Raw genomic sequence first — 9928 nt, 5'->3', positions numbered from 1 at the left:
TATTTTTCATAGATACTTAAGTGAAATACCAAATGGAGTTCTCATAGCGGGTCATATTCAGTGAACTTGTTCTTTAACAAGCACCTACATGTTATCCTCAAATATCCCATACACTTCAATCTATGAGATTGATTGTTTACTTTTCAAATAAAGAGGCTTAACATGTACTAGTCTTTGAGCATTGTCAATACCTTGTCTTGATAATATAATGACTAGGAACAATTTTAGAAACATGGCTTTGATGCATAGTGATCTCATAATTGTAACAACTTTACAATTTTTTTACAAGACCTTTATGTTTCATGGGCTTTATTCAATTAGTACTTAATAATACGTTATTATTGTACTAACATGAAGTAAAACCTTTATCACATATAATTATGTAATTAAGTATGTATTAAATGACAATATATATTTCTTGATCAATTCAATTAGCTCAAAGGCATATACCAACAAGTCTCTCATTTCTTTTTATTTTCAATATATGATTTATTCATTAACAAACTAACTAATATAATAATACAATAAAAAATAAATAAATAAAAAGGCACGGGGCTAATCCACGGTTCAAAACTTACTTATAACATTGACTCAATATGAGTGGCTCGTGATGTTAATTTTAAGACAACTCAGTTAAACCGAACGTTTGAATGCCACGTGGCGAATGTGCGGTGATTTGAAATTGGTAAAATAGTACAAGAGTCAAATAGGTCTCAGATATTTTAATCTGGGGTGGACTCAGAGGACGATCCAGTCACTTCCCCCAAGGGTATATTTGTCGCAAAACATTTTACAAATTTTTAAAACAAACAAACTTCTGCAATCTGGACCGTCCGTTATCTCCATCGAACGGCATCCAACGGCTATCACTAAAAAAAGAGGGAACAACCGCTCACCCTACGATCTCACTGCTCCCTCTTCACTTCCTATATATAGCACTCTCATCCTTTCCTTTCCTCTCCTCATTATTCTCTCAAAAATTTCTGCGAAGTCTCCCAAATTCCGTAATTCCAACACAGGTAATGCTTGTTCTCTTACTTTTTGTTGAATTCAATTAAGTAGATCTGAAGTTTCTTCACAGTTTTTATGGCATTTTCGGTTTAAAGCTTTCGCTTCTCGTTCTTGTCTCTGCATTTCGTTTGTGGTGGATAGACTTGTTCTGGCATTTGCTTAGATCTGGATTTGCGCAAGCTTTTCTACTCGTTTTCACTGAAACTGTGCTCAAATTATTATCGTTTTCTATTCGAAAACTAATTTTTTTGTTCGAGTCTGCATTGCCTGTATGTATTTTGATGCCTTGGATATTACATCTTGAATCTCTTTGATATGTTAAGTTTTTACATCTTAAGATATGCATTCATTTTGTCATAACTAGGATTTTGCCCGCATGAAACAGAATCAAAACAGGAAAAGCTTATAAATTAGTGTACGAAAGTAATGAATGAACAGTATTCTGTATTTTCAGAAGATCAAACAGATAATGGAAATCAGCATTGAAAAGGAATGGACAGACCGAATGAGTAAGCAAGTTTTAACGATAAGTTAACAAAATAGAATAGGTTAATATAATATAAAGATTCAAGAATCATGTAAAGTGAAGAGAAAGCTTAACTTTGTCATGCAAGGGTAATGAGAACAGTTTTGATAGAAGTGGAGAATACAGCAAAATGAACAATGAAGGAAGACACGAAGAACAGCTTAGCATAAATGAGCAAAGTCAGAAGTGAATATTCAGCATTTTGTAAATATTAAAAAGAAGTGTTAATGGAAAGGAGAAAGCTAATTTTTTTTTTTTATGCAAACAGAACTATAATGGCTTAAATGTAAGCTACTAAGAGAGAAGGTACAGTTGAAGATATTGTGGTTGATATTAATTGATAAAAATGTTATTTAAACTATAAAACAGCATTAATAAGTAAGCAAAAACAGTAAAAGCTGTGAATAATTCGTAATCATCAATGATCATGTACTGTAAACAGAAGGATTTTTTTGTCTCCCTACTTGCTTGAATTTTCAACAGATCAGCATCTAGTAATCAAGTAATGGTAGCATTTTTAATGGGCTGCTGATAACCAATGGCTCCTGAAGTAATTGTTAATGGAAGTTAAGTTCATAAATAAAACTGCATTCGGGAAAAAATGTAGTGAATCTTTTGATATTATCATTTAAAGTTGCAACATGTGTATTATGTACTAAGTTTTGTATTCGTTAACAGTCATAATTGAAGTGTCATTTGTTACTAAGAATAATAGCATGAAAATAAATTGGGATAAGGAGAAATGAACTATTGAAAATCACATATCAATACAAAAAGTCTGATAAAAGTTTATCCATCATGCTAAGAAGGGTGAAGTAATCAACTGCATAAAGAACAATATAATATCAGGTAACAACAATGATAAATCACAGTTACAGCAAACAGGGTAAATGACATGAACAGAATTTGTAAAATAAACTTTAAATATGCAATTGCTGTCATGACGGGTACTTTTTTCAAAATATATACTGTTATATATTGTTATAGATTTATCAAAATATTTCGTCTTATGATTTGGAATTTAATTTCAACTCAATTGTTGTAAATTAGGGGAAAAATGAGAGAGATCCTTCATGTTCAAGGTGGACAATGTGGGAACCAGATTGGTTCCAAGTTTTGGGAGGTTGTTTGCGATGAGCACGGCATAGATCCAACTGGAAGGTACACTGGTTCCTCAGATCTGCAGTTGGAGCGTGTCAATGTATACTATAATGAGGCTTCCTGTGGCCGCTTTGTTCCGCGTGCTGTGCTCATGGACTTGGAGCCTGGTACCATGGACAGTGTCCGAACTGGTCCTTATGGCCAGATTTTCAGGCCGGATAACTTTGTTTTTGGACAATCTGGTGCTGGAAACAACTGGGCTAAGGGCCATTACACTGAGGGAGCTGAGCTTATTGATGCAGTTCTTGATGTTGTGAGAAAGGAGGCTGAGAACTGTGACTGTCTGCAAGGTAAGGAAGTTGTTTCTTTTAGGTTCTGACTGGTAGAAGCTGATATCTTTTTAATTGTAGTTGCCAAACATGTTTCTTGGAGTTATTTGTTGCTATCTTTATTGGTGGAAGCTTATCTAATCTGCCATTTCAGGTTTCCAGGTGTGCCACTCATTGGGTGGAGGAACTGGGTCTGGGATGGGAACCTTACTGATCTCAAAGATTAGAGAGGAGTACCCTGACAGGATGATGCTCACATTCTCCGTGTTCCCCTCACCAAAGGTTTCAGATACAGTTGTGGAGCCATACAATGCTACCCTTTCCGTTCATCAGCTTGTTGAGAATGCTGATGAGTGCATGGTTCTTGATAATGAGGCTTTGTACGATATCTGCTTCAGGACTCTTAAATTGACCACTCCTAGCTGTAAGTACATATGAGACTACAAAAATATGTTTTCTGTGTTTTCAGTTGCTGTTTGGTGTGATGTTTTTTACATGCCAATTCTTGACTAGTGGTGGCTAGATCATAATGTTCATTGCCCCCATGCTGAAGAGTTTGGTGCCTTGAAATTTTGGGGTTGAATTGGGCCAACAACTATTATAGATGAGGACTGCTATAATGAATAATGGATGGGTAGCTGTAAAATGGAAAAGTAATTTTATCATGCAAAATTTTTTTTTTTAATTTTTTATACTAACTGTTCGTAATGACCGTTGGTCTTATTTATATCTTTGTTGCTGAAGTATCTTTTGACTTTAGGTTTTATTTTTTACGTGCACACACACACACACAGTTGGCTTAGCATTTCAAATAAAATCTGAGTAATATTTTGGGGCCCCAAAAGTGTGTGGGCTGTAAATGTAATTTCAAGTCGCAATCCAATGATTTATTTGGAGATTTTAATTGAGATACAGTGTGTTCAAATAGGGGTGGAGCTAGTTATCCTTTTTGTGTAGCTAAAGACCTAATGAAATTCAAGTATCCTTTCCAAAAAACAGCACAAACACACTCATGCATGCTTGCACTCATGTTCCCACATTAAGTTCTGCTAAAAGAATACAGTACCTAAAAGTTAATCTTTTTTTTCGCTATATCAATAACTTTCTTGAAGGGGTTACAGATTCCTTGAACACAAACTTTTCTTTTTTTTTTTTTGCGACATATGGAGGGAAATAGTTGAATGTTTTGATCAGCTTTGCTATTTTGCTAGTGCTCTAATCATGTACTTATTTGTATTAACACATGTTGCAGTTGGTGATTTGAACCACTTGATCTCGGCAACCATGAGTGGAGTCACTTGCTGTCTCAGGTTCCCTGGTCAACTCAACTCTGACCTCCGAAAGCTTGCAGTGAACCTCATTCCCTTCCCTCGTCTTCACTTTTTTATGGTTGGGTTTGCTCCTCTGACCTCCCGCGGATCCCAGCAGTATCGTGCTCTGACTGTCCCTGAGTTGACCCAACAAATGTGGGATGCAAAGAACATGATGTGTGCTGCTGACCCAAGGCACGGCCGCTACCTCACTGCATCGGCCATGTTCAGAGGCAAGATGAGCACCAAGGAAGTGGATGAGCAAATGATCAATGTGCAAAACAAGAATTCTTCCTACTTTGTGGAGTGGATCCCAAACAATGTGAAATCCAGTGTGTGTGACATTCCACCTAGAGGGCTCTCCATGGCATCAACCTTTATTGGAAACTCGACCTCTATTCAGGAAATGTTCAGGAGAGTTAGTGAACAATTCACTGCTATGTTCAGGAGGAAGGCTTTCTTGCATTGGTATACTGGTGAAGGTATGGATGAGATGGAGTTCACAGAGGCGGAGAGCAACATGAATGACCTTGTGTCCGAGTATCAACAATACCAGGATGCCACTGCTGATGAGGAAGGTGAGTATGAGGAGGAGGAGGAGGAGGAGGAGGAGGAGTAGAGGTGCACATGTGAGGAGGCAAAATCTATAAAAAGCGTTTGGTAATAATGTACGACTATGGTATAAGATTCAAGCTTGTGTTTGCTTTGTATGTAATTAAGAGTCTTTCCCTTTCCGGAGTTTGTGTTTGTTATGGGTGAAAAGAAAATGTTTCTCCCTGAAAATCAGTATGATGGATAGGATGAGTGGGAAGTTGGTTATATGTTTGAAATAGTGATGTGGTACCTCTATGTATTCCGGACATGTTTCCTTTTTGGTTTTTATGTATGATTGTTAGTCATGTAATATTCTATCAAATTTCTCAATTTGTGGTGGCTCTACCCAGAAGGTAAGGTCGGGTTCTCCATGCATGAGATGGCCCTGCGGCTTAGACTTTTTAACTGATTACATCGGGCTCAAGCTTCAACATAATTAAATCGCATGGGTTGTACAGCCTTATGAATCTGTTGTCTTGTGTAGTTTTTGAATTGTCTTCCAAGTTCATGCTAGAGCATTTGCTTTTGAAGCATTTTTGGGCACTGTTGCCGTTGGGATTAGCAAATCTAACTCCCTACATAAGAAATTTTACTTCTTAAAATTTGCATAAATCGAAGCGTATTGCACTTTCAAAAACCATTCAGAGTACTCTTTTTTTCTTCTTCAATACAGAGGTCTATTGGGTTTTGGACTATATTATGCAATGACAGGGAACACTCTTCCATAGATTTTTCTATGCTTGGTAATTATATTGGGGTATTGGATAATGCAATGATATATTTTAAAATTTTCAAGTTTATATTTGATGGATTGTCGTATAATGATTCTATACATTCTCGGTAAATGAGAGATAGTATTTAAGTTTTAAAAATCCTTAAATGTAAATAATAAATATAAATATTTTGTATTTTTTTTTATCTTTTTTCTATTCTTGTTTTGGGTTTTAATCTCTTGTAGGTGGGGTTGCGATTTTGTTTGTGGCTAGACAGCTCTAGACGAAGCTGGTATTTATATTATATTTAAGGTCTAATCTAGTCCTTGTGTCATGGCTGTAAAGGGGTTTTTGTGATAAGAAGAGAAAGTGTTACAAATAAGTAAGGGATGTACTGGAAGTGACAGAAGGGAAGATCAAAACAGTTCTTAAGTACTGAGTGTCATAATAAGTGGAAGAGAATAAAAAGAGGCCTAGAGAGAGAAGCTTTGAGTGAGATTAAGGTAGTTTCGAAAAGTGAAAGTCCCTTAAATGAATTGTGAAAGTTCTATATATAATGTTAGAAGTGGCGGTTTGTCAAGCCTAGTTCAACAATATGTTTATTATACCATTTTTACATAAGAATGAATATTTGTTTACTTGGGTATCTTGAAAATCGTTAATGATGGTATTGTACCAAATAGTACAATTAAGTTGAATTAAGCCTCGAACTAGTCCAAATAGAGATTTTAAGATGAAATTGAGAATTTTAAAACCCCAAAACGACTTAAAATGGTGATTCGGAGTTCGAGAACCGATTTGGAGTCTAATTGAAATTTTCATGACCTAGGGGCAAAATGGTCATTTTGCTACCCGAGGTTAAGATGTGAGTGTTGGATGAAATTTTTTGACTAAGATTGATCATTTGGATTATAATTTGAGTTTGAGAAGTGAAGAATTTTAATTCCGGCATTTTCAAGCATAGAGGGCAAAATAATCATTTTGCCACCCCAGGGGTAAAATTGTAATTTTACACCACCCAACACTTGTCCAGCACATGAATTTCATCCATTATTATCATGGATAATTGAAGGATTTTATGTGGTGGAGAAAGAAAGCTTACTAGTTAAGAATTTAAAAATAGACCAATGGTAAGGTGACAAGTGTCAAGCTTTTATTTCTTTATTATTTTCCTTATAAATTAGCACAAAACTAGCCCATTTCTCTTCATTATGGTCGGTCTCACCAAGGAGAAGCAAAAAAAAAGGAAGAAAAAAACCCTAGGTAGAAAAATTCAAAGGAAAAGTGTGAAAATTCAAGGAAACAAGTGAAAAAAAGGTAAGATTTTTTCAATTAAACTTGAGATCTCTCTTTCTTAAGCATTTTTTCTTATTTTCCATGGTTGAATCACATGAAATCATGATGAATCCCTTGCTGGCCGAACACTTAGAGGGAAGTTTTGATGCTTGATTTGGTTAGATTTCAATGTATTTTAGTGTTTTTAGTTAGTTAGTGATGTGTAGCATGAAAAGCCAACAAGAAAAATTCACTTCCTCCCATCACCCATCATTGGCCGAATCTTCCATGCAGAGTGTGGATGCTGGATTTGATTTTATTTTAAGTGAATTGGTTAGGAAATGATGAATTACAATGAGAAAATCAAGTAGGAAAAATTATAGTATTTATGCACCCACCATGGCCGAAATTCCCAAAAGAAAATGTGAAGATGATTTTGCTAAATTTTATGCTATTTGACTTGTGTTTGATGGTTTGGAGAATTGGAAGAAAAATGGAATTATTTGGAGTTAAATTGCACATATTGGCCAATCAATTGGGTGATGGATCGAATTAGGCCAATACCATTTTATTTAGGTACACAATTGAACTTAGATTGAACATCGTATTTAGATTGTTACCCGAGTATTTCACATCCAATTTCATGCATTAGTATAAAGCCTGAATTGGTTTTACAACGGTTTAGCACAAATGTAGTAAATGGCTTATTGTGCATTATGTCTAAGTAGTGAGCTTTCTAGCAAAAGTAAAGAGATAGTACCCGAGGATCAAGAATCGGAGTACTCGAAATTTGACTCCCGAAATAGTGAGTAACCTTATTATCATCTTAATTATCGAAAGTAGTTTTTATTCGTTTTTGTGATTTGATAGAAAAATGAGTTTAAATGGTAAATCTTTATGTTTTATAAGCAAAATGTGATTAAATGAAATGATTTTATAAAATTATCTTGAAATTGAAAGATGGTTTTGAAAATGGAGTAATCGGAGACTAATTGCTGTGTTATAAATCATTGTTTGAATTGAATGACTTATGATAATATTGGCATGAATGGTTGAATTGGTAAATGTGCTGAAAATGTATGAACTGTTGATTTGCCTTGAGAGGCTGTAAAATAAAATAATTGCCATGTCATGCTATTGTAAATTTTATTGTATGGTAGGTTTAGCTTGCTGCAGTGGGTTGGTTCTGTGGACCAGCCTTTTTGAGGGGCATGGAATCTCGTTATATTCTTACCTCGATTGGAGAGGTGTATAGAGTAACTCTCGAGGTACAATTTTAGAGTTCACTTCACGCCAAACCACCACGTGAGGGTGAACTCAGCCAACACCAAGGAATGACTATGTTTTCAAATAAAAACATGATTTATGCGTACATGACTTTTTTAATAGCCTTGGTGGACTCGGTTGGGATAGCCCCAGGCCAAGGTGTCCCTGATAACTGAGTATGAGAATGATTTTGGCACGAGTCAAGCTTTTCAGAAAATCATAAGCCTCATTGTTTATTTGGGTGAAATGAATTTATTTTATCTTATTAAAATGAGTTCGGAATGCTGTGGATCATTTTTATGCTAATCTATTTTATTTGTCTCTATTTACTCAGCTTTAGATATTTTAGATGGTATTTGTTTACTCACTAGGATTATATAATCTCATCACTTTCCTTTCCACTCATTTTAGGCTTAGGATAGTCGGTATATAGCTCATTTTGTTAAGGGTTACAGTTGGACTTGCATCCTCAAAAACTATAGGTTTATCGCTTTTGATACTTTTGGTCGTTCGTGGGCCCACGTGCCACTGTAAATTAAATTTTATACTTTGGTTCTCTGTATTACAGTATGTATGAATTTATTTAGCTTTTTCGCTACAAAAATTATTTACCGGTAACTCTATAAATATTGTTTTATAAGAAAATAGAATATTTTATTGAATAATTTTATTATATTCAAATAGTTATAGTTTCACTTTAAATGAATGTTTTAGACATCTAAACTTATTTTTGATTATGAAATATGTGTTTTTGACTTGCATACTACATTTTTAGCTGGTTTCGAGATTTTTGAGAAAAAATGATCAAAATGCCCCTATGAGATAAAAAATATTTTTCTTTTGTTTTGATTTGGAAATAGTTTATAATCTCTCAAAACATGATACTTAACAATTGTTGCTTATAGGGGAGATGCCAAAACTGATATTAAAGCCTTCCGAGGTTCTGGTTGGCATTCCGAGCAATAAATGTCTATTGGGACGTCGAGACGGTTGTTATGGGCTCGAAGGGAGTACCGGGTCGTGACACGGTTACTCAAGAATAGGTTTTAATGTGCATAATGAATGGCATTATTATGAAGAGTTTTAATGTGAGTAACCGTTATTGTAATCCATTAAAAGTGAATCTAACAGAGAGGAAGTAGGCAAAAAGGCCGAACCTCTATAAAATACTTGTGTCAATTTTTCTACTCATCTCTTTACTTGAAATTCAAATTTCTTTCATTGATCAAGAGGTCAATTAACTTGTTTATCTTCAAATTGAGCATTTGAATTAGAGAGGGGATTTTATCTTCTTAAAAATTAAAAAGTTCTTAAAAAATTTTAATACAGTCTAATTTAACCTCCTTTTGGATTCATTCATATTGAGCTTATTAATCTAACAACTTCCATGGTTTTCAAGTTTTTTCGAAGTATGTGGAATACTTGGAGCATATTTTTAATATAGAGAGAGTGTTTTGAAGTGCCTCATTTGTAAAGAACATAGATGCCATTTGCTTAATGATGGAAGTGTTGGGTAAAGCTTTAACCATTTCCCATGCTCCATTAATGAGTGCTTCACCAGAGGAATTGCAATAGATGTTACGAGATTTTGATGATGCTTGTAACATTGGACTCAAGCTTGAGTGCCTCAATAATTGTAGATCTAAAGCCAAAGTTTTTCACAACAAGTCTTCCTTGGAAAATGCGTTAGAAGAAGATAGCTTCATTGAAAAAGTGTGAAGCTAAAGTACGAGAACAAATAGATGTATTTACTAATAATAACTCTTCTCTATGGAATATGTAATTGGCTAGGTTTTTGTTTTT

At 34.8% G+C, this 9928-nt stretch overlaps 1 protein-coding gene and 1 long non-coding RNA gene across 2 annotated transcripts; both read left to right on the top strand.

The window, feature by feature from the left end:
- On the top strand, positions 916 to 5312 carry LOC18598602 (tubulin beta-4 chain). Its single transcript, XM_007028179.2, has 4 exons — positions 916 to 1019; positions 2588 to 2988; positions 3122 to 3391; positions 4220 to 5312. The coding sequence occupies exons 2-4, from the start codon at positions 2595 to 2597 to the stop codon at positions 4894 to 4896; spliced, it is 1341 nt and encodes a 446-aa protein (XP_007028241.2). The 5' UTR covers positions 916 to 1019; positions 2588 to 2594; the 3' UTR covers positions 4897 to 5312.
- LOC108662098 lies at positions 6861 to 9374 on the top strand. Its single transcript, XR_001927877.1, has 2 exons — positions 6861 to 6901; positions 9031 to 9374. It is a non-coding gene; the product is annotated as an uncharacterized LOC108662098 (long non-coding RNA).

This window comes from Theobroma cacao, chromosome 5 (assembly GCF_000208745.1).
Source record: "Theobroma cacao cultivar B97-61/B2 chromosome 5, Criollo_cocoa_genome_V2, whole genome shotgun sequence".
NCBI lineage: Eukaryota > Viridiplantae > Streptophyta > Magnoliopsida > Malvales > Malvaceae > Theobroma > Theobroma cacao.
The sequence above is the reverse complement of the archived record's forward strand: the minus strand, read 5'-3'. Positions and strand labels throughout refer to the sequence as shown.